This window comes from Phyllostomus discolor, chromosome 10 (genome assembly GCF_004126475.2).
Source record: "Phyllostomus discolor isolate MPI-MPIP mPhyDis1 chromosome 10, mPhyDis1.pri.v3, whole genome shotgun sequence".
Taxonomy (NCBI): Eukaryota; Metazoa; Chordata; class Mammalia; order Chiroptera; family Phyllostomidae; genus Phyllostomus; species Phyllostomus discolor.
In genome coordinates this window covers 72,038,926-72,063,033 of record NC_040912.2, presented here as the reverse complement: position 1 = coordinate 72,063,033, position 24,108 = coordinate 72,038,926, and the positions used below count along the sequence as shown (strand labels likewise).

The 24,108-nt window shown below is 33.3% G+C and overlaps 1 protein-coding gene across 6 annotated transcripts in view; it reads left to right on the top strand.

Annotated features, from left to right (window-relative positions):
- Window positions 1-24,108, top strand: part of POT1 (protection of telomeres 1) — a 70,407-nt gene that overhangs the window by 31,097 nt on the left and 15,202 nt on the right. For all 6 annotated transcript variants that reach the window (XM_028526145.2, XM_036010863.1, XM_036010864.1 and 3 more), the window contains 6 exons: window positions 3,348-3,638; window positions 11,738-11,893; window positions 16,503-16,672; window positions 17,824-17,906; window positions 20,684-20,740; window positions 22,820-22,976. In XM_028526145.2, coding sequence (XP_028381946.1) covers window positions 3,348-3,638; window positions 11,738-11,893; window positions 16,503-16,672; window positions 17,824-17,906; window positions 20,684-20,740; window positions 22,820-22,976 — 914 coding nt within the window. The remainder of the gene's footprint in view (window positions 1-3,347; window positions 3,639-11,737; window positions 11,894-16,502; window positions 16,673-17,823; window positions 17,907-20,683; window positions 20,741-22,819; window positions 22,977-24,108) is intronic.

The window sequence follows — 24,108 nt, the reverse complement described above, 5'->3', positions numbered from 1 at the left end:
CTGTTTTCAGGCATTGGACAATAGGCACCTGTGATCAGAGAGAAGAGAAACTGATAGAGTAAGCCACATGGTCATCACAGCTTTGCTTGGGGCCAGTTTTCCAACCACTGCACAGCGCACTGAAGTGCAAGCAGAAAATAGTGGTCTTGCTAAGCTGAGGGAGCCAACGAAGATCAAAGTTCAAGGCAGCTGGGATCTTCAAGACAGTTCCCCGGAGGTGGCAGAATTACACTGAGAGGGATGGCCAAAAGTCTGCTAAGCAGGGTTGTTGCCCATGAACACTTGTACACAGCTAGGCTGTACATGGATAGGGTAAGACTACCTAAGGATGACAAGAGCTGCTGTGTGGTTGCACTTAGTGGTTAAACATGAAACAGATACTATAGGTGTAGCAGTGGGATGCTGGAGGTCTAACCTAGTCAGAAATAAATTTATTAATATCTCTTTAATATGTTGGCTGTTCAGCTGAGACTAAAAGTTCTCATCACTTCACAAAGGTTCAAATGCTAGAGTAAAGCCTACTCTAGATATGTTTATCAAAGCCTAAAACAAGTTCTGTGGGGAAGATAATTTTGCAGGATGAGTCTTAAACCAAGGCAGAAGGACTTTGGGAAACACTGAGCTTTCCACAGCTTCATTCTAATGAAGCATAAATATGTGTGAAACAAGTTAACTGATCATTTAACTGCCTTTGTAAGTGCAAGGCAACGATCCAACAACTGAAGTGCCAATAAAAACAAGATCAGTGTTGGTCAGAAGGAAGTAACAAAATTTAGAGCCTTGAGAGAACATCATCTACAATGTCTAGTAAAGATGAAAAAATGCTAGTCATAAAAAAAATTTTTTTAGGTTTTACCCATAGTCAAGAAAAAAAAATCCCATTAACTCCAAATGAACTTCACAGTGGCCCAGATGTTACATTTTTAAAACAAGACTGTAAGGCACTTATAAATATTTTCAAAGAATTAAGCAAAATAAGTTCAGTAAATAAAAGAAACTGTAGTTAATGCAAGATAAGAAATTTCTGCAAGAAATGGAAACTAACAAAGAACCTAGTTGAAATTGAGTAACTGAAAAGGTCAGCAAATGAAATGAAACATTTACATTTAATGAAGTGTTTGAAGTTAAAAATAGCATGTTTATATATACATTACTCTAAAAGTGTAAGGCATGCTGTAAAGAAAGTTAAATAAGTCAAGTATGAAAAAGCTGAAGCTAAAACTGCAATAAAAGCATCCTAACAAAATTAGAAAAGAAACTTTGGTCAAGCTGTCATGATTTCTGCCCAAAGTTATGCTGTTAACAAATGAGCATTTACTGATGACTGAATACTTCCAAACAGCAGATCGGACATGTTAACGTTTACAAGAGGATAAATCAATAGAAATTATGTAACCTGAAGAACAAAGATTAGAGAAAAATTGACAGACTCTTAGGGATCTGTGGAATGATATCAGCATGGTAAAACATGTCTATGAGATACAGGAGAAGAGAATAGGAATGTGAAAATATTTATAGAAATAAGGACCAGAATTTTTTCCTAATTTGATGGAAAATATTGACTTAACAGATCCAAGAAACTAGGTATTCTCTATGCATGGTACCACAAAGAAAAGCACATCTAAACAAATCATGATGGCATTGAAAAAGACAGAAACATCTTGAAATCACCTGTTGTAGAAATGACACATTTCATATTAGGAAACGATGATACCACTCATCTTTGATTACTTACCATGAATAACAACACCTGGGAAACAAAGTCAGGATGGATTTTAAGTGGTGATAAAAAATTTATTCACCTAGAATTTGGTATCTAGAAACCAAATACCTTACAAATTAGGGTAAAATCAAGACATTTTTATGTAGTTGAAAATGAGAACATCCATAGGTAGCATATCTTCATGACAAAGAAAATGGTAAAGGTTGGTGTTCAGGGTAGAGAGGAATGCTGCTGTTAGAATCTTGATCATGAGGAAATGACAAAAATTGGTTAATTAATGAGCAAATATAGTGTTTGGAATTTCTAACTATAATTTTACTAAAAGATAAATGGCTATTTAAAAGAAAGAATAATACTGGAAGGCCAGGTGTGTAAAACATGTAGGAAAATATGACAGTAACAGCACAAGGGGTGGGTAGGGTGGTAAAAGGAATTATACCTCTGAGATATTCTGACCTTCGAGAGTTATGATACTTTCAGTAAAAAGTATAAAATGGAGATATGAAAAATAGGTATGTAGTAGAACAATATTTATTACAAATTGAAAAAGATGTTAAGGATTCATTCACAGCTAAGAAGAAGTAGATGGAACACTAATATGTTCAAAATAAGGCAGGAAAGAAACAATTGAAGTTTTTTAAAGCAAGTAAGGAAAACAAGTAATATAATAGACTTAAATATACCCATTCAATAATTACATTTATGTAAATGGACTAAATACTTCTTTTGCAAGGAAAAAAATAGACTGATAAAAAGCAAGAATTCAGTCCTAGCTGGTGTGGCTCAGTGGATTTAGTGCCAGCTGTGAACTGAAATGTCGCTGGTTCAATTCCCAGTCAGGGCCTGGATTGTAGGCCAGGTCCCTAGTCGAAGTGTGCAAAAGGCACCTGATTGATGTATCTCTCACACAGCGATGTTTTGCTCCCTCTCTCCCTCCCTTTCTCTCTAAAAATAAATACAATCTTTAAAAAAAGAGCAAGAATCAAATACATCTTTACAAGATGATGAAAATAAGTTGGAAGTAAAGCTATAGAAAAGATATATGAAGCAAACAGTAAGCATTAGGAAAATAAAATAACTACATTAATTCAGTGTTTACAAGAGATCAGAAAGGAGGAAGCATTTTACAAGGTGAAAAAAAGGGGTGCTTTGTTAAGATGTAGGTATCATAAACGCACGTGCATCTAATACCTGAGCTTCAAATTCAGAAAGATAGGATGGCATATCTCAGTTCTCAGCTGCATTGTATTGACTTCAGACTTGTATTTTAGGTGTTCTAGTTTTCTGTGTTACATTCTTAAGTAATTGTCACTTGTTATTTTTCATTCTATAAATTAAAACTAATAAATGTTAAAGTACAAGCTTGATGGGATTAGGGAGTCTAACACCTAGCTCTTTAAAAAATAGGAATAGATTTTGCACAGTGTTTTACAGTTTACATGGTGCTTGGGGATCTTGATAGAACCTAGTTGATTTTATATTTCATATGCTAATTAAATGAAATGTTAAAGAATTATGTCCTCTGTTAACTCTGTTGGCAAGATTTTATGATCTCTCAAGGTTTGCATCAGTAAGCAGCTTTGTATGTTTCTCTTTTGTTTTCTATTTTGTCCCACTTTCTTAGATCCAAGTATATAAAAATGAGACTCAAGGTATCACCAGCTCTGGCTTTGCGTCTTTAACATTCGAGGGGACTTTGGGAGCTCCTGTCACACCTCGTACTTCAAACAAGAATTTTAACTTCACAACCGAGGACCACAAAATGGTAGAAACTTTACGTTCTTGGGCATCTACTCATATTTCACCTTCTTCTACATCAGTAAAACTGTGTGATGTTCAGCCAATGCAGTACTTCGACCTGACCTGCCAACTCTTGGGCAAAGCAGAAGTGGATGGAGCATCATTTCTTCTAAAGGTAGTTGTTTTTAAACACTTGCAATTATAAGTTAGCACCACCTACATGTTCATGAAGAGCTTATATTTTAGCATTCTGATGGACCTAACTATCCATACTGCATGTTATATTATGAACTTAAAATCTAACTTACCATTTTTGATAAGCCTGGATATCCATGCAACTCTACTCTTGAATTTCTCTTCTTTATCCTGTACTTCTAGAGAAAAATAGTATTATCAGATCTATATTTTAAATGTAGTATAGTTTGTGTTCTATTTATTTATGCATTCATTTTAATACTAATAAATTTTATTTTAGTACTAATAAAATACGTATTTCTTATTTTAATACTAAAAATATTACTGTTTTTTTGTTGCAGTTCTACATATGCATATTTCCAATTCCCTGCCTATGTTAGCCCTTCTTCCCTTTTACTTTCCTGGCCATTTGATATTGAGTTTTGTCCCATGCCATTTGTCAGCCTGCTTCATGGGTAGATCACAGATAGTTTCGTAATGTTTATCACTCTTATGTTTTGTTTTGTTTTTAAATCAGCAGGATAAAAAAATGACATAAGACCCATCTAATCTTTGTTTATAGCTGTGCCTATTGAATCATGAATAGCTTTTGGAGAAGATAGTTCTCTGATGTTTTCTGCACCTCCCCATTTGAGGCAGATTTCATTTGAACAAACACTGCTTCAGCCTCGCACCTGTGGTTATTTCTTTAGCTTCTACTCTTTGGAACAATAGGACAAGAAGTGGCCTGCAGTGGGGCTTGGGCAAATACTGGGGTTTGGCATTGTTATCACCTACACCTTACCCACGCTAAGGAACTGGGGAATATAGAAACCATTGAGCACAATATTGTATAAAGTTGAAAATGGCATGTTTATATATACATTACTCTAAAAATGTAAGGCATGCTATAAAGAAAGTTAAGTAAGTCAAGTATGAAAAAGCTGAAGTTAATACTGCAATAAAAGCATCCTAACAAAATTAGAAAAGAAACTTTGGTCAAGCAGTCATGATTTCTGCCCAAAGTTATGCCCTTAACAAGTGAGCATTTACTGATGGCTGACTACTTCCAATGACACGGCCTCTGCTGTGTGGAGAACTGCATGCTATCTTTTGACTAGTGTATTGTTAGAAAATTCCAAATTCTGAGATAAAATCAGCTACCTTTTAGCTGACCTGGCTGAATCAACATTTTCGCTCTACAACAAAACATATGTCTCCATCCCGTTTTTATAGACAGCCTTTTCAGATCAGGGAAAACAGATATCATGTAGATGTTATTTTAAAGTACAGCATTCAGAAATAAATGTAAGAAATTGCATTAATAAGACTTTCTTGAGGACAGTTTAAAATAAATATCAAGTCTTTGTATATTCTCTGACTCAATTCTGTTTTCATAAATTTATTTTAGTTATTTAAAATGTGGAAAAATACATTTAAAGGATATTTAATCTTATATTTCTTATAGTAACAAAACTAGAAAAACTCAGATAGTAACAATAGGGAATTATTTGAAATATTTATGTATTATAGAATATTCTGTGACTATAAAATGACATTGTAGATATATTTATTAAGGTAGATATCCATGTTATTCTATTTAGTGATTAATGCAGCTTTTATATACTAAAAATATTTTATGCACAGACCAAACATATATTGAAAAGAAAGTATAGCAATATGGTACTGTCTTTATCCCTGGAGAGTTAAATTTTAAGTGATTTTTTTTCTTCTGAAATTGATTTTCCTACTGCAAACCAGAAATAACTTTTTAAAATTATGTTTAAAAACAAAAAGAGCCAGACGTTTTCCAAACTGAGATCTGGTCAGCATGGAATATAGGATAATTATTTCCTGTCTTAGTCCACATATGATATTAATATTGGTCCCTTTGTTAGTGACTTTGATGCATTCATTTTAATTATTCTAGTAGATATATTACACCAATGGTTTGCATTAAAATCATGGTTTAATATATCTGTACTCCTACTAACATTAATCCACATTTTTTTCTATTCTATTTACACAACTTACTTTCTGAGCAGTAAACTCTTCAATTAGGTTTACTTTAAGTTATCACATTTCTTCGATATGCACAGCCTCATCTTCTTAATGTTTTGTTTTGAACAGCCAGAGATCATTTGGAAATCGGAGCTGGTAGATAGTTTTTGTATCTAATTTGTAATGTGGTTTAGAGATAAAAAAACATAACATAATCCAGAAAATCATTACGCTAAAGGAACTATTCTGATTCTCACCAGTTAGTTATTTGTATGGAAACAGCAGAGGAATGTTGTATAACTAATCTAAGAACAAGACTGAATATTACATAAAAAATCACAGTCATTATCATAAGTTTTTTAAAGCTGCCATAATTTACTGTGTATATTAATACATAGGAGTTTTTGTCAAGACCTTTTTTTTCTTCTTTTGTATAAAATACTTGACTCAGGAGTTAGAAATCAATTTAATCATTTTTAAAAATTACCTGATTAGATTCATATCACCAGTATTATAACACATTATGAAAAAAATTGTGGGTTAAAATGTGAAAGTTATTTTATTGATAATTGTGTATTTCTTTTCAAACTCAAATGTAGTAGAATTCACTGTGGGATATTTGTAACTTAACAATGAAAACAGTTTGATTGAATCTTAAGGTAATAGTTATGCTAATAATTTTACCATAGAAAAATTACTACAAATACTTATTTCTCAAAAAGAGACATTAGGGAATACATTCTTTTGACTCGAATCAATAATTGTATAAATTGAAATGTGTTACAAACCAAAAACTTGGATGTTAAAAAAGATAGTATTCCCCACATCCTGTTGTTTCAAGGAGAAATGAATTATAATTACAGTTTTTAAGAATATAATGTTAATAACAATTTTTAAATATGTAGTGAAAAGTTTTTTTCCTCAAGTTCCTCTCTTGACCCCATCTTTTCTGTCTCTTCTTCCAAAAACTAGTAACCACAAAGTGAGTTTCTTGAATATCTTTTTTTTATATATAAAAAAGAGGGGAAGGGAGCAAGAAAGTGAGGGAGTGAAACATTGATGTTTGAGAGAAACATTGATCAGTTGCCCCTCACACACCCCAAACTGGGAGCCTGGTCTGGACCCAGGCATGTGCCCTGACTGGGAATGGAACCCGTGACCTTGCAGTGCACAGGACATCACTCAACCCACTGAGCCACATCAGCCAGGGCTGGAATATCTTTTCAGACATATTTTAGTTCGTATTTAAATATTTTTCTCCTTTTGTATACATATGATAGCAGACTATACATACCACTCTGTCTGCTTTTTTAACTTATTTTTACATAAAGATTTTTCTGCATCACCACCTAAAAAGTTCTTGTGTTAGTTTACTAGGGCTGCCATAACAAATTACCATAAACTGTGTTGCCTATGGTAATGGTGAAAAACGCTGCCCTGGCTGGTGTAGCTCAGTGGATTGAGTGCAGGCCTGTGAACAGAAGGGTCACCAGTTTGATTCCTAGTTAGGGCACACGCCTGGGTTGCAGGCTATGTCCGCAGTAGGCGGTGTGCGCTAGAGGCAACCACACATTGATGTTTCATTTCCCCCCTTTGTCCCTCCCTTCCCCTCTCTAAAAATAAGTAAATAAAATCTTTTTTAAAAATAAAAAATAAAATAAAATAAAAACATAACGTAACATAACATAACATAACATAACATATTATTTCAGAGTTTTGGAGGCCTAAAGCCCAAAATCCAGATTTCAGCAGGGCCTTTCTCAGAAGGAATCCTTCCTTGCCTGTTCCTAGCTTTTGGTGGTTGCTGGCATTCTTTGGCTTGCCGGGTGCATCACTCCAGTCTCTGCCTCCAGTTATCAAATGGACTTCTATCCCTTTATGTCTCCTTATAAGGACACAGTCACATTGGATTTAGGACCTACTCTAATTCAGTATGACCTCATTTTAACTAATTATGTTTACAGAAACACTGTTTCCAAATAAGATCACATTCAAATGCTCCACATAAACAGGAATTGGAGGGGGGGCACTATTCAGTTGCTTTGTCTTTATCATATGGAAGCATGGTATGTTTTTATACTTGTATCCTATAGATGCATTTAGGAAGTTTACTTAAGCATTTGTCATTCTACATGGGTGCTCAGAGTTGTGAACATAAATTGCTAGAAATAGAATTGCTGATTCAAGGATTATGTGCATTTGACATTTTGATAGCTCTTGCTAAGTTACCTTCATGTATGAAAGTACCCATTTCCCAACAGTTAAGTACCTGTTTCCTAACAATAAGATGTAAAAATTGTTATGTATAGTTAAAGACATTTTAAAAAAAAAAAAAACAGAAAAATATGATAAATAAGTTCAAAAGTTTAAGAAGCAAAATCAGGTTATTCTGATTTTTAAGAAGATGAAAGAATTTTCTAAATTAGGATTAATACAAATGTATATTTACATATATTGAGGAAGTTTAAACTTCATAAAATATTATATTTAACTTTTATATTCATAAATATCAGTCCATATTAAATTATTTTTTATTTTTAAAATTTAAATCTAATTAAAAAATTTTAAATTATTGACTTAACTACTAAAATAATTATGAGCTCAGATATTGCACAAAACAAGGACGCACATCGAAGTTTTATTGTTAAATGTGAAAACCTGAATGTTTTATTTTTAGAAATCAGGAATGGTTCAATTTCAGGAAATTTAGTTATCTCCATGAATGTTAAAAGTTACCGTATTAGTAAATTTTTAAAATATTCATGGAACTGCCCCTGACTGGTGTCATTCAGTGCATTGGGCATTGTTCTGCAAACCAAAAGGCTGCTGGTTCAGTTCCCAATCAGGGCACATGCCTGGATTGTGGGCCGAGTCCCTGATTGTGGGCACACGAGATGCAACTGACAAATGTTTCTCTCACATATTAATAATTCTCCTTCTTTCTCCCTCCCTTCCCCTCTCTCTAAAAATAAATAATACAACTTTCTAAAAATATTTATGAAAATATTTAGCAAAATAGATATATTCCCAGAAGTGGAATTGCTGGGTAAAAAGGCAGTTCCATTTTCGATTTTGTGAGGAAACTCCATACTATTTTCTAGAGTGATTTGCACCGGTCTGCATTCCCACCAACAGTGCACTAGAGTTCCCTTTTCTCCACATCCTTGCAGGCACTTGTTTTGCTGATTTATTAATGATAGCCATTTTGGCAGATGTAAGGTGTCTCATTGTGATTTTAATTTGTATCTCTCTGATTGCTGGTGATATTGAACTTCTGTTCCTACCCAAAGAATTCTGAAACACCAATTCAGAAGAACTTACGCACCCGTATGTTCATAGCAGCATTACTTACAGTAGCCAAGATTTGGAACCAGCCTAAACACTCATCAGTGGATGGGTGGATAAAAAAGCTGTGGTACATTTACACAATGGAATATACGTCTCAGTGAAAAAGAAGGAATTCTTACCTTTTGTGACAGCGTGGATGAAACTGGAGACTATTCTATGTGAAATAAGCCAACCAATGAAAGACAAATACCATTATGATCTCACTTATAACTGGAATCTAAGGAGCAAAATAAACTAACAGGCAAAATAGAATCAGAGACACAAAGACAAGGAATAGACTGATAACTATAAGAGGGGAAGGGAAAGGATGGGACTGGTTGAAATAAGGTGAATGGATTAGACAAAGAACATATATGAATCATCCATGGAGATGAACAGTGGTGTGGGATTGACTGTGGGAAGGTAGGGCTGGGGTAAGGAGGTTTTAAAAGGAGGAAAAAGTGAAACAACTATAATAGGATAAACATTTAAAAAATTTAAAAAATAGAAGTATGCCTTCTTGGTAAATAATTTCTGTCATATGGTAAACAGACAATATTTGGTACTTGAATTCTGGCATCAGTAATGCCAGAAACAAGACGGAAGACCCACTATTTCTCTATTATAAAATGCTGTCATCCCACTAAATCTAAAAACTAAATATATAAAATAAAATGTTCAGGAAGTCTTGGGAAATTCACGAAGATGAGAAAAAGAAATGAGCAATTTAACTATAAAAAAAAAAGGAAAAAGTTAGTACTCAAGATATAAAAATCCCAACAATTAATTGAAGCTATTTGGATAAATAAAATTATTCAATCAGCTGATTTAAGACATTAGTAAAATATGGCTCTCCTACATCTTGTTAATAAATAGAACAGATAATTGAACAAAAGATCTTTCAAAGTCTCAATGACTGTAAAATAGGAAAGTTCATGCAAGAAATACCTGAACTTCTGTGAAGAAAACTACAAAGCTTTACTGAGGAACTTCAAAGAAAACTTGAATGATTGAAAGATTTTTATTTTTTCCTAAAGTGTTTATAAATAAAATTCAATTTTAATTAAAGCCACATTCTTGTTTTTTAAATTGGTTATAATTCTGAAGTTTATTAGAAACATTAAATAATCAGGAATAAAAGTGAGAAAGGCTTACCAAAGAAAACTAAGTGGGAGGTCCATGTCAGATATTAGAATATGTTACACAATTATAATAATTAAAGCTATAGTAAGACTGACCAGTGGAAAAGATTAGGAACCTCAGGAATGGTCTTCTATTATATCTATGGTAATTAGTACATGATAAAAATAACATTCCAAATTGGTAAAGTAAGATTGTTAAAAGTCTGATTTCTAGGTAGGTAAAGTTGGAGCATAAAGCGATATAGCAACACTGGGCCCGCTCCTTCCCTCCCTCAAAAGACTTGTGAATTGGGCTGTAAAGCCATTTTAAAGTCACAGAAACAGTCTGAGAACAAATTCCAAGTGGAGAAAAACGTTTGTGACAGATGATATTACTGCTCCCCAAGTAATTGTAACTGGTTCTTTGAATTATTTAGGAAACAGAATGAGTGACACAAACTCCTAATTATTTATTTGTAACTTAGCAGTGTCACCATTATTCAGTATTTCTTCCTCTATAATCTGACACTGGCAGACACCTTCTCTATACAAATATAGTGGTGTTTTTAATCCAGATGGCCTATTTACTTCTGTCCAGCCAAACTTCTGACATGCAGAGGCATTCTCACCTCATCCCAAGTGTCTTGTCATACGTTTTCATAGAGCAACGTAGCCCAGGTCATCTCTTCAAACCCTAGCACCATACAGACTGGCTCAGGTCTTCAAGATAGGGTAGTGCACACACACGTCTCCTGTGCCCTGTTCCTAAACACCTTACGTAGCAGTTCAGCACACCTCCTCCTCTTCTAGATCTGTGATGTTTATTCATTTGTATTCATAAGCAAAATGCTCCTAGCTGTACTTTTAAAGCCTTTTCCCAAATCAGAACAAACTGAACAAATATTCCTAAAAGCTAGGAATTTATACTTTAGAATATTAACAGAAATATTCATAAAAGTTTATATATAAGATGGTAATTACTAAGTTATTTAAAATAGCATGAAAGATTTAAAACTACTCAAATGACCAATAAAGGGATTATTAGTTTAATAAATTTGTTTGTATCCATACCGTAAAACAATACAAAGCCATTGAAAATCCTATTAGAGAAGAATATTTAAATTCCCTGATAAATTGCTCAACAATATGCTAGGAACCGAAAAAGCAGAATATAATGCCAGCTTAAAAAATACGGCCCTGGCTTGGTGTAGCTCAGTGGATTGAGCACGCGCGGGCTGTGAACTAAAGTGTCGCAGGTTCGATTCCCAGTCACGGTACATGCCTGGGTTGCAGGCCATGACCCCCAGCAACTGCACATTGATGTTCCTCTCTCTCTCTCCCTCTCCCTCCCTTCCCTCTCTAAAAATAAATAAATAAGATCTTTAAAAAATATATGTACAGAAGAAAAAAGATAAAGTAAGTTCAACAATTGGTTAACATTTTTTCTATGGTCATAGTAGTCTGATCATTTTTCTTTACATTGTCTATATTACCTGTCCATATGCAGTCCTTTACAATCAGAAAAGGATACACGTCATATTTAAAGTTTAGCAAATATTTACTTTTAAGTTATGTTGTCAGCAAATAAAACTCTTTCAGCCTCCACAGATTTATAAAAGGCGATTAAACTTTGCTCTCCTCTCTATGACAGGTGTGGGATGGCACCCGGCCACCGTATCCATCCTGGAGAGTCCTAATACAAGACCTTGTTTTTCATGGCGATTTGAGTTACATCCACCGGCTGCAGAATCTGACAGTAGACATCTTAGTCTATGATAACCATCTTCAAGCGGCAAAATCTCTGAAGGTGATGTTGAGTAGCAAGCTGTTTGCTATTTTTTATTTTTATAAATTTGGTGGTAATCACATTTATACATGATATTTGAGGTCTAGAAATTAACTCCAAATTTTTATTTTCTTTATTTTTTGATTTGTGAAATGAATATTCAAAATAAATTGTGTGCATTAAAATACAGTGGCTTGAACAGCTTTTTGAAAGTAAAGAACACTTCCTGAATATCTTAAATGTGTACACAGTTATACTATGAAAATAAAGAAAATTTATTGTTTAAGAAATATTGCTTTACAATGACATGGTTTATAAAATATTTGCAAATTTAAACATTAAGCTTTGTTAATTTTTGGCTTGATAAAATGCTAGCCCTTGTACGTATTAGTTTAAGAAATTATTAATCCACCTTTACCATCATATTGTGTCTTCATTTGTGTGCATGTACTGTGCACTGTTTTGGGGATATAGTTTTAGGTAAAAGTACACTGTTTACATTTGGTACTTTTTGTTTAGTAATATTTTAAGGAATTTTTTTCACGTTATTTTGTCTTATTTGCAAATACTCTTTTTGGCAAAGAATGACATCATTAATAATAACAATAATGATAATAGTTGCATTTGTTAAGCCTTTCATCTGTATTTAGCTTTATCCTGTGCAGTAGGAACTAGCATCATTCCCATTTTATGAATGAGAAAACAGACACTCAGAGTTTAAGCCCAAGAATTCACAACTACTTGGGTGAAACCAGTATTTGAATCTACACTGTCTGTTTCCAGAGACATTTTTTTAACCAGTATAAAGAAATGATTTTCTTTATTGCAAATAGATCCATCCCACCTTTAGGGAGTTAGTTATACAGCTTACTTATAGGAAATTTTACAGTCTACTTATAGGAAGGAAACTAAAAGTGAATTGCAGTTATTTAGAACTGAATTTTAGTACCCAGTTTTCCTTTGCAAATACATGTACTTGGAGGAAGAAATATTTCCACTTGTGCATTGTGTTAAAATAAATCCAAATCAATAAATTAGTTTGAAGTTAGGATCTCAGAAGGCAATAACTGCACTTTGTTATTTCTTTATGCCTGTGTGTGAGCACATGTTCTGACACATTCGAGAAAGTCCACTTTTGAAGGTATATCTTGGATGCTTTTCCCTGATTTTTATCTGCATTGATTAGTTTATTTTGAAGTAATGCTGAAGCTAGTTCTAAAGTCTTTTAAAAATGTAGGTTTCTTTTATAAGTGAAAAAGATTTACATTTTAGATCTACTTTCACTATTTAATGCCCTTCTCTTTCCCTGTGCCGCTTCTATATATCTTTTTGTTCTCCTTGCTTGTCCTGATTTCCCTACCCAACTCCTGAACAGCAGCCAGCACAGTGCTTTCCATGCAGTGAGGGTGAAGGAAATAAAACGTCCTGGTAGATGAGTGAATCAGAGTACTGTGATTTCTTTTTTTCAGATTTTTTTCCATCTCCCTTTTTGTCTGCTTCACCTCACCCACTAGAGGGTGCTGTGAGCACACAATTAAAATACAGAGCACCTAATTTTTTCTAAAGATAGGGCATATCTGCAATGTAATAGAAAAATGAAAAGGATTTTCTCTGTGTAAAAGTAATGTAACTGTAGGCTTTCTAGTGTACATTAATATCACATTTTATTTTTCTGTGACAACTCTATCTCAACAATTTCGTATTAATTTAAGATGCCCCAGAGGCAGATGGCAGTGATACAAATGAATTTCTAGTCAGCACTCGAAGACAGCTGTTTAAAACTGCATTATTTTACCAAAATACATGGAACACATTTTTACTGTGCAGGAACAGGAAAAAAAATGTGTGTTTTTTTTTTTAACTAAAGAGGACAGTTAAGGCAATTATAAAGTAAATATAATTGACATACATATAACATATTTTACAGCGAAAGTTGCCTATAACGTTTTTCCTAAACCTTGCTTTTAAGTTATCTCCTTGTCGAAACATTTTACACACAGACACACTAAACCTTTTGTCTAGAGGTCAGAGCAGTGTATTTTCATTCCCCAGTCTTATCCTGACACAATTTAAAAATAATTATAAAACATGTAGTACTAATTATGTTTCACCTTTAGTGACCCAAGAGCTGTAATTTGACTTACTATTTTTGGACATGTAGAGATCTTTAAAAATATTAAACGTAAAGTGAAATTCATGAGAGTTTATGTGGAATCTTTAAATTATTTCTAATGGGCTAGAGATTTCATAATACCCTTATTTGCCTTGCTTTATTTTTAATTTTCTGCATTGAAATGGGCTTTTGTAACAGTTTTTTAAAGTAGTTTTTATAATTATTTGGTTAAGACTCCCTCTTTGCATTTCTGGAACCTGACATTACCAACAGACTAGGCAGCGTTTGTCTGGTATAATAGAGCATCTGGCATATTTCCTAGTATATTTAACATGCTTGAAAAATATACAGTCCTGCCTTCAAAAGGAATGTCTGGAAATAACAAATCATCATCCTTTATAGCCTATTTACATAAATAAATTCTCCCTTGGCCTTTAAATTTTATTTTGAAATGCAATAATAGAGAAGATAGTGTAATAAACACCGGTGTCTTGGCATTCACATTTAATGTTTCTAAAAGGTACTTTTGATTATTAAGAGATAAAACTCTACATACTGAACCTTTTTTGTACCTCTGCATATTCTCGTTTTTGCTCCCCAATATCCTTTTTCTACATATCCTAATACGTAGGTATGTATACCCACGTTTATTATATTTTATGTACTTTTGCCTGAAAATGTATATTGTATACGTATCATTCTGTAACTTGCTTTGTTCTTTGACATTATATTTTTAGGCTTTATTTATATTCATACATGTGTCTGTATTAATGCCAGACTGTCTTAATTATTGTACCTTTATTTTTAAATGATATTCCCCAAGTCAAGGCCCCATTCCCAGTTTAGTCATCAAGACTGGTTTGGCTGTTTACTTTCATATACATTTCAGAGCAGCTTTTCAAATTTAATAAAAGACATTGGAGATTTTGATCAAAATTCCATTGACTTTGAAGATTAAAGGAAAATTGTCTTCATAATGTTGAAGCTTTTTATTTGTGAATATGATATCTTCCTCCTTGGGTTCGGCCTTCTTTAAGTCCTTTGTGAGGCTTACATGTACTGCACTGGTGTATTCTATATATTATAAAAGAATCACCAATTACAGTAAATGCTCAGAAAAGTCAGATAAAAGTGAATAGAAATAGACTCTTTTATATTTTCTTTTAGTATCTTACTTTGGATACCGTGAGGAAAATTAGTTGTGGGTGTGGGTGTGGGTGTGTATGTGTTTCCTTCTCTGACTGCCCCGTTCCCTCCTCTGATGTAGATGTTAGGGAAGAAGTCAGAGAAGAACACACTAAAAACTGCCTTAGCTCCCCCTCACAAAATCCTTTACTCGGGTAGGGAAAAGACCCTTGAGAGTGAAGATGAGTAGCATCTGAGAGTGTGGATTATTCCCCCTTACTTTTTTTTTTCCCATTTCTTTTCTCCATCAAATCCAGAGAGTGGTGAGGAGAAATACAATTAACTGAAACAGCAATAAGCAGAGGTGGGAGGTTGGTTTATTATCTCATCTTTTTGTATCCCCCCTTGTGTACTTTGCTGTTACATAGAAGCTCCCACTGTTATTCATTTCTGACCTTGAAAGGAAAAAAGAGAATTGTATTCCCACAGTCATCAGCAGTAAAGAGTGCTGCCTTATTCAGATAAATTAACATTTCTATTTAGTAACTCATTTTGTTTATAACTCTTCATAAAAATAAATGTCATTTAGGTTATAGAGCTTCTTCTTTTGAGTAGGTGTCAGTGTCTTTGATAAACAATTCCATTTGCCTCATTTTAAGTCATATATGTTAAAAGCATATTAATACTTTATAACTAAAGGTATTTTTAAGATTACATTTAGCAAAACTTAACTATAGACATTAACTATAGAACATTTAGTTCAGAACTATAACTATAACTAGACTATAACTAAACTAGAACTATAGTTTAATCCTATATTTAAAGTCACAGAACGTGTTCACATTATAATGTACAGACACAAATCATTTATTGTAAAAGTTTTCATAAACTGGTGGAATAGGGGATGTATTATTTTGATATGTAGCAGATTTTAAATTATTTTCTAATATTCTTATAATGAGAATTTTAGTGATCATATTTAACTAAACCTTGCCTTAAAGTAGTTAATACAAGTTATTTTTAGAAACCTTAATCAAATAGATTTATTAATCAAATGGAGGGCTTCCACTTGGTTTAGGTCATGGCCTTCTTAACTGCTCTATTTTACCAGTGCTAGGGCTGAATCTTATTGCATACTTTATGATCTGTAAGTAGAAATAGGCCTCACTTTTGAATGTATATTTGTATACACACACCCATTTTGGTTTTGGTGCAGCGTCTCTGGGGTTGATGCTCAGTACACACCCCTACCAGTATACCACACCAGTATCTTTTCTGATTGATCAGCGCACCTTGTTGTTGGGCTGTGCCCCATTATAGTTGTTAAATGCTTTGAGTACCAGCATTTGTTTGATTTTCCTCCATTTTCTGAAAAAGATAATCTCTTTTTAGGTAGGAAGCTTCCTTAGAATTTATAGCCTCCATACGAAACTCCAGTCAGTGAATTCAGCAAACCAGTCAACATCGTTAGCTCTGGAGTTTCATCTCCACGGAGGCACCAGTTATGGTCGGGGGATCAGAGTCTTGCTGGAAGGCGACTCTGATGTGGATCAACTGAAAAAGTAAGCTTATTATATACCTATTTAAAAAATGTAAGTAAAGTGTTAATTAAACTGATTTTCGAGATAAGAGATTATTTGGGGATGGCAAGGGGGGTCTAATAGGTTCCTTATAATTGATCCTCATAGCATTCTGTGGCATTATTCATTTTGTTTTTAGTGAGATCAACCAAATGAAACAGAAATCCAGTGATTGTAGGTTCAAACAGCCAAATAGTAGCAGAGCTAGGGATACTGTCTAAGGTTTCCACTTGCATGCTCAGGACTGTTCTTGCTGTTCTGCCATTTGCCACAGTCTCCAAGAACAGCAACAAAGAGGAGAAACTGGAGCTTAGCTGAAGTTTGGAAAACTCAGTACATTATCTAGCATTCCAAACATACGTGATCCTGCCTCAAAAAATGATACTGGCCTTTCTAAAGTGCCCATTGCTGATAAATAGGTAACTGAAGTGTTTTAGGGTATCATATTTTTTAAACTTTTGTTTCCAGAGAGTAAATATTACCTTAAATCTTACTATATATGTAGTTCCTTACATATTTCTAGTGTCTCTGTGTACAGAAATTTTTTGATCAGTATTCTAGAGCAAGAAAAATATATCTTCTGCCTATCTTCAAAGAAATACAGAAAATAAAATATATATATATAGAAAATAGCCCTTTTAGTATATCAAAATGACATAGATATTCACTAAATTTTAATATATTGAAACCAATGACTTTAAAGCCAATTAAATTAACTATTTTAACAGTCTATTTTAAGAATCTTACATCAGTTTCACTACTTCCTCATATGTAATATATAGCAGCATAACATTTTACTTCTTGAATCTAGAGTGAGATTGTCAGGAGAATGTTATCCATTAAATTACCAACTTATTTTTGTCCACAGTATTTCATCATCCCACTGTTACATTTGTATCTGTCTAGACTCAAGGTTTTTTTTTTTTTAATTTTGGGGGCCCTTGGAACTCCAGGTATGTAGACGTTTTTGTTTTTGTTTTTTTTTTGTATGTAGACCTTTAACTGAGGAATGCATACACACAAAACAGAATTTCTTATACAATTTTAGTGAGTTTTGGTTTCTATGCATAAAGCTAAACTGACCATATTGACTTTGTTTTATTCAATTTGAACTTATATTCTTTCAATTATAGGGTATTAGAATATGCAGGTTTGACAGCCAGTCAGTGTTCAGATGGTATATGTCAATCAGAATGTGAGGACAGCGTTCCAACAAGTAAGGACAATTTTTAACATCGACAGTTTAATATCTGCCAAGTAAAATGGCTTTGTCAACATTAATTTTCCATTTTAGTATCTTCCTATCTCTGTCTCTTGTCTTTTGTTAAACCTGTATTCATTGTAAAGGAACGTACTAAATCTTTATCTGTGCCTATGCAAAAAGGTAAACATTGTTCCTTAATTGTATAATTAGATTTTCTTTTTTTTTTTTCAAATAAGGGTAGTAGGGATTACTTGATTTGTGATATATGTAGTATTTTTTGCATATATGTTTATGTGTATATGTGTATTTATTCATTAATTTAAAATCTGTATTAATTCCTTAGGCAACTGTTTTTTTCATGTTAGTGTCTAAAAGGAGCAAAGGTGGTTTTCCCTGCTTTATTTCAAACAGCCTAAGAATTTTTTTCATCATATATCCTAGATGTATACATGATTTTCAGACTTCATTGAGTTAATCAAATATCTAGTTATAAGATACTAATAAACACTTGGTTATGCATTGTGTTATTGTCCATCTGAATAAGTGACTGTTCAAATTTCTAAATTTTAAAACTCTCAGTTTGTAAGATTTTTTATCTTTTACCATTTTGTCTTAATAGCTCTTTGTACATTCTAGGACCCAGCATGCATGTCATGTTTTTATCTTGTATATATATTGTATCTTACAGTCTAACTCCTCTACTATGGTCCAGAGTCATTTTATAGGTGTTTACTGTCTTTCTATACCAGTAAGGGTAAGCACTAAAATTAACTTGTATGACTTGGTAGACACTTAGTAAGTGCCTACATGCATTATTATTTAATCCTAACAGCACTACTATGAGCCTGATACTATTTTCTTCTTTTTACAGAAAGGGAACTGAGGCTTTGAATGAAGCAGGGTTGGGTGTCATATAATTTGCCCTGGGTTACTTAGCTTTTAACTGATGGCAAAGCCAGTCACATATCAGTGCAGGCTATTTGAAATTTTTTTTGCGTATATTTTAAATTTATTTTTTCTTTCTTTCTGCCAAAAGTCCACATTTCCTAGCCCCTTGATGATGGCATTTTAGCCTGAGCTATGATTACTTGAACAACCATTAGGGGGCCAATGTAACTCAACTGACGGTCTTTTGGAGATAGTATAATTAGTAATTACACTTTGAAATCTCTTTCCTCCTTTTAAAAGGACTTTAAAATTAATTTTAAATTACAAAAGTAATACAAGTCATAATATCAAGTTACATAGTTTTCTGTGCCTTTAGGCCCTACTTCCAGAGTTAACGTTAATAGTGTAGTGTGATTCCTTCAAAGCCTTCACATGTTTACAAATAGATATACTAGTGCATGAACAGATAGGCCTTTTCCCTCTGTTAAAATGTTTACAAAAATGGGACCCTCCTATACCACTTGCACTATCATAATCCTCTTTCTGGGATGTTTATATAGCTCCAACTTACTGTTTTAATAGTTGCATTATATTTTATAATAAGAATCTAATCTTATTAATTCAGCCATTTTCTACATGATAGACATTCTGGTTATTTCCCTTGTTTTGTTCTGACAAATAGTGATTTACTAAACATCCCCTTTATTTCTCTAAAATAAACTCCTGAAAGTGAGGTTGAATGATAAAAGGGTAAGCACATTTTTATTTTTATAAACTGTGCCAAATCATATGCCAAAGTCATAGGATTCATATGCAAAAACATTGTGGGAGAATGTCCTTCCCTGACAGCGCAGGGGAGGTTATCAGTGTATGTGATTCTTAAGAAATTGGCAGGTATAAAGGGATACTTAATTTCCCCATGAACTTGGAAACTTAAACATTTTATCATATATTTATCAGCTCTTTTCACTCCTTTGAATTGTCAGCTCTTGATTTTCTGTCACCTTCTTTATTATCAGTTTATGGGAGACCGTGTATATATTTTACACATATTTTCTCATTACTTGACTAATTTTAAACTTTTTACCACTGTTTCCACTTCATGCAGAATGGCAGATATTAAGTAATCAGATTCATTGAAATTATTCTTTGCCAGCTTCACATGTCCACTCATGTTCTCTTGCCACGGATTCTTATGCAGTTTATTAGTCGTGTTGGGAGGGACAAATAATCCATGTGTTTGTATATGGTGCCCCATAACTGATAAAATAGTATATACTATTATATGTCTATATAATAGAATGTAAGGTAAAGTAATTACAATATGGATACTTTTTAAAGTCTTAAATTCTTCATTTTAGAAAGCATTATTAAAATTTACTGCTCTGTTCACTACTTTTGCATTCTTGTTAAGTAAAATTTCTATTTTATAGTGATCCTCAAGTCATCCTATTAAATTTAGTAAGTTTATTATTTTATCTACCTCTCTCTTTTATTTCCTTCACATTTTGTTTTTCCAAAATGGTAAAAATTTTCAAACATACAGAAAAGTTGAAACAGTTGTACAGTGAACGCTCACATACTCATCACCTCGTTCTCCAGTTAGCATTTTACTCTGTTTGCTCTGTTATCTATCTCTCTTAATCTACCAGTCTGGTGTATCATTTTCTGTTCATTTCAAGTAAGTTGCAAACATAAGTATACCTCCTAGACATTTCAGAATGATCACCATTAACTAACTAGAAAAATATTGAACCTTCCCATCCCTTAACATGGCGTATTTTACTACTTGTTTAGATCATTTCCAGTTTCTGTCAGCAATGTTTTATAGTTTTCAGCACCACATTGAATTTTAATAGATTTAAAACTGTATAATTCCTTTTACCTTCCACCTCCTGTAGGCTCCGGATCGGTGTCATTGTATGAGATAGAACGATGTCAACAGCTGTCAGCTACAAGTAAGGCCACACTTCCTTTTTGAAATGCAGGCATAGTAGTGAGTTTATAAAGCCCGCTCTTACACATGTCCACAAATCCATTTCCATGAAATACCAAGAGCAGATACCATCCATGAGCGCAAAAATACTCATATATCGATATTTATCTTTTATTCCTTTACCTCATTCGCACTCATAAAATGGAACCCAGAAAGATATATGTTTTTACGTTACATAGCTGTCAGGTTTATAAAACATATACCATTTAACAGTGCAATGGGGCTTATTTTTAGTTGGAGATTGTAAAATATCTTAATATGACATTTTAATTATTTCACATTGTGCACTTAGGAGCATCCATAAAACAGCTCCTTATAATATGCCCCAAAACTGTAATTTTATGTTAACAATGATATTAATTTATCACATGCCCCCTTTCTGTTAATTCAGCTGAGATTTGAAAATTAAAAACAAATAAGCACAAGTCTCTTAATGTTCTATAATATACAATTATAAAATATTTTTCTCATTATTGGAGAAAGGATATGTAACTGAAATAGGGGAAGGCCAGAAGAAAGATTCTTGTGGTATTGTATTGAAATTGGAGGTGTCCATATGAATTCATGGTTTTGTGGATAGATGCAGAAATAGATACAGATGTGTATTTGTACATATGTATTCACTCACATACATATTCACACATACATTATACACAGGTGATGTCTGTAAGTATAGGTATCAACATGTGTGCACATGTGTCCTAGCTCTATCAACAGAAAGCCATAGAAACAATGGTGCCCTCTGGCAGTGAACACGCTCAGTGCATAGATCTTGGTTTATAAATAATATTTGCCCTTAAAAGGAATCCGGGTCCCTAGGAAAAATGGGAGACTCTAGGGTTCTGGAATATCTTGTGCCAGAGAGAAAAGAAGTCCTCAGTTAACAATGGAACATGTCAAATCTTGTACAAATTAAGCATCAAAATGAAAAATACTAGTGATGGGATAGAACTGGTCTATGGAATAATGTAGCAATCCATTATTTTGTGTGGATAGTAAATAAAAGAACAAAACAAATGAATAAATGAAATTGAATGGAAAGCTCTTATTACAATAAAATGGCAACTAATAAATGTAAAAACAATGGTGAACTTAGGAAAAAAACACCATTTTGCAACCATAATAGTAATAATTTATTTAGTTGTGAATCACCAATGTGTCCTTAACTAGGAGGATCTTTAATATTTAACAAGATTGGCATATTTATATTTTCCTATTTACTCTCTTATTAGTTAAAAAGGGGGGAAAATAAGTTTATAGCTGAGAAATTTATTGAACACCATGTTAACCAACTGAGCAAAGGTAGCATCCCCAGGAGTGAAGACACTGAAAGCATATGCCTCTTGTTGGGATGCACTGAGAAGACCACACTATCATCTGTATACTGTTGCTGCCAAAAACACATAATTAGTATCTTTTCATGAGCAAAGCCAGGAACACTCAAGTAAACGGCCTCTCAAATACATCAGTATCATGAAAACAAAGAAAGCTGAGGAACCATTCTACATTAAAGGAGTCCAAAGAGACAGGAAAACCAAATGAAATACAGGGTTCAGGATGGGGTCCTTGACCTGGAAATAAAATGATGAATAATAACATTATGAGAACAGTTGGAGAAATTTGATTAAAGTTTGTTGATTCAGTGATAATATTACATCAATATTAAAAATTCTGATGTTGAAAATTGCACTGTATTATGTCAATGAAATTTCTTGTTTATATGAAATATACACTAAAATATTTAGGGATAAGGGGGCGTGATGTGTGGAAATAATTCCCAGATGATTCATATATACATATATATATGTGTATATACACATACATTCACACATAAATGAATTATGTATCTGTAAGGTTTATATAAATGTGGAGAGAGGCAAAGATAAAGACAGATGGAAACGATAAATGTGACAAAATATTAATGAGGTTGATAGTACAACTTGATGGGACTTTATTGTATAAATGTTCAAGGGGATTCATGTCATGAAAGTACTTATTTTTCTTGTAGATTATTATACCTTAATCTAAAAATTCTTTGTAGTACTTACAGACCATCAGTATTTGGAGAACACCCCAATATGTGCTATATTGAAGCAAAAAGCTCCTCATCACTATCGGATCCGAGCAAAACTGAGGTCCTATAAGCCCAGAAGACTCTTCCAGTCTGTTAAACTTCATTGTCCTAAATGTCATTCACTGTAAGTATTTTCTGTAATAAAACAAGTTTCACTTCATAATATTTGTGGATATATGTTTTATATGTATCAGTTTAAGTTCTAGCAATGAAGAGATTGTGCTTTTATGTATTACGCGTTTTTTTCAGACTACAAGACGCACTTTCCCTCCCCAAGTTTGGGGGGAAGGGTAAGTGCGTCTTATAGACCGAATGTAGCTTACCTGGCTTGCTGGGGGGTGGGCAGTGATGGCGCGGGGTCACAAAAGGCAGGAATAGGGTCGCTGCTGCATTTTCCTCCCAAATTTGCGGGGGGAGGGTGAGTGAGTCTTATAGTCCCAAAAATATGGTATATTTTGATAGAATGGTAACATTTTTAAGAGAAAATATTAAATTCTTAGAAAGTAAATCTTTCTGATACTTCTTAGTTATAGTAAATAAAAGTAGGGTCTGTTTTTAAATATGGAATTCAATTTAGTAGCTCTGGTAAATGCAAACAATAAACTATGAAAATATTTGGGAAGACTCGCACATTTGTCACAAAAAGACATTTTTAAAAGTACACCATTAATAACCAAAATTCTTTCTTTAAATTTATTGGGGTTGTATCGGTTAATAAGATTATATAGTTTTCATGATTTTCTTTCATATAAAAAATCCTAAAGAGTCCACGAAAAAACTGTAGAAACAATAAACAAATATAGGAAAGTTGCAGCATATAAAAAGCAATGTGCAAAAATCTACTGTATTCCTGTATGTTAATAATAATGAAATTTTAGAAAAAGAAATGGAAACAACAGTTCCTTTTGCAATTGCAACAAAAAAAAGAATAAAATACCTAGGAATAAACTTAACACAGGATGTGAAGGACCTATATACTGAAAACTACAGACCATTATTAAAAGAGATTGAAAAAGACTCAAGTGAATTGGAAAGATAGTCCACATTCATGGACTGGAAGAGTCAGTATAGTTAAAATGTCCATTTTACCCAAAGCAATATACAGATTTAATGTAATCCCCATCAAAACCCCAATGACATTTTTTTCTTTTTTTTTTTATTTATTGTTGTTCAGTTACAATTGTCCCACCTTTTCCCCCATTGCTCTCCCCTGCCCTATTCCCCCTCCCCCAGTCAATCCCCCCATTGTCCATGCC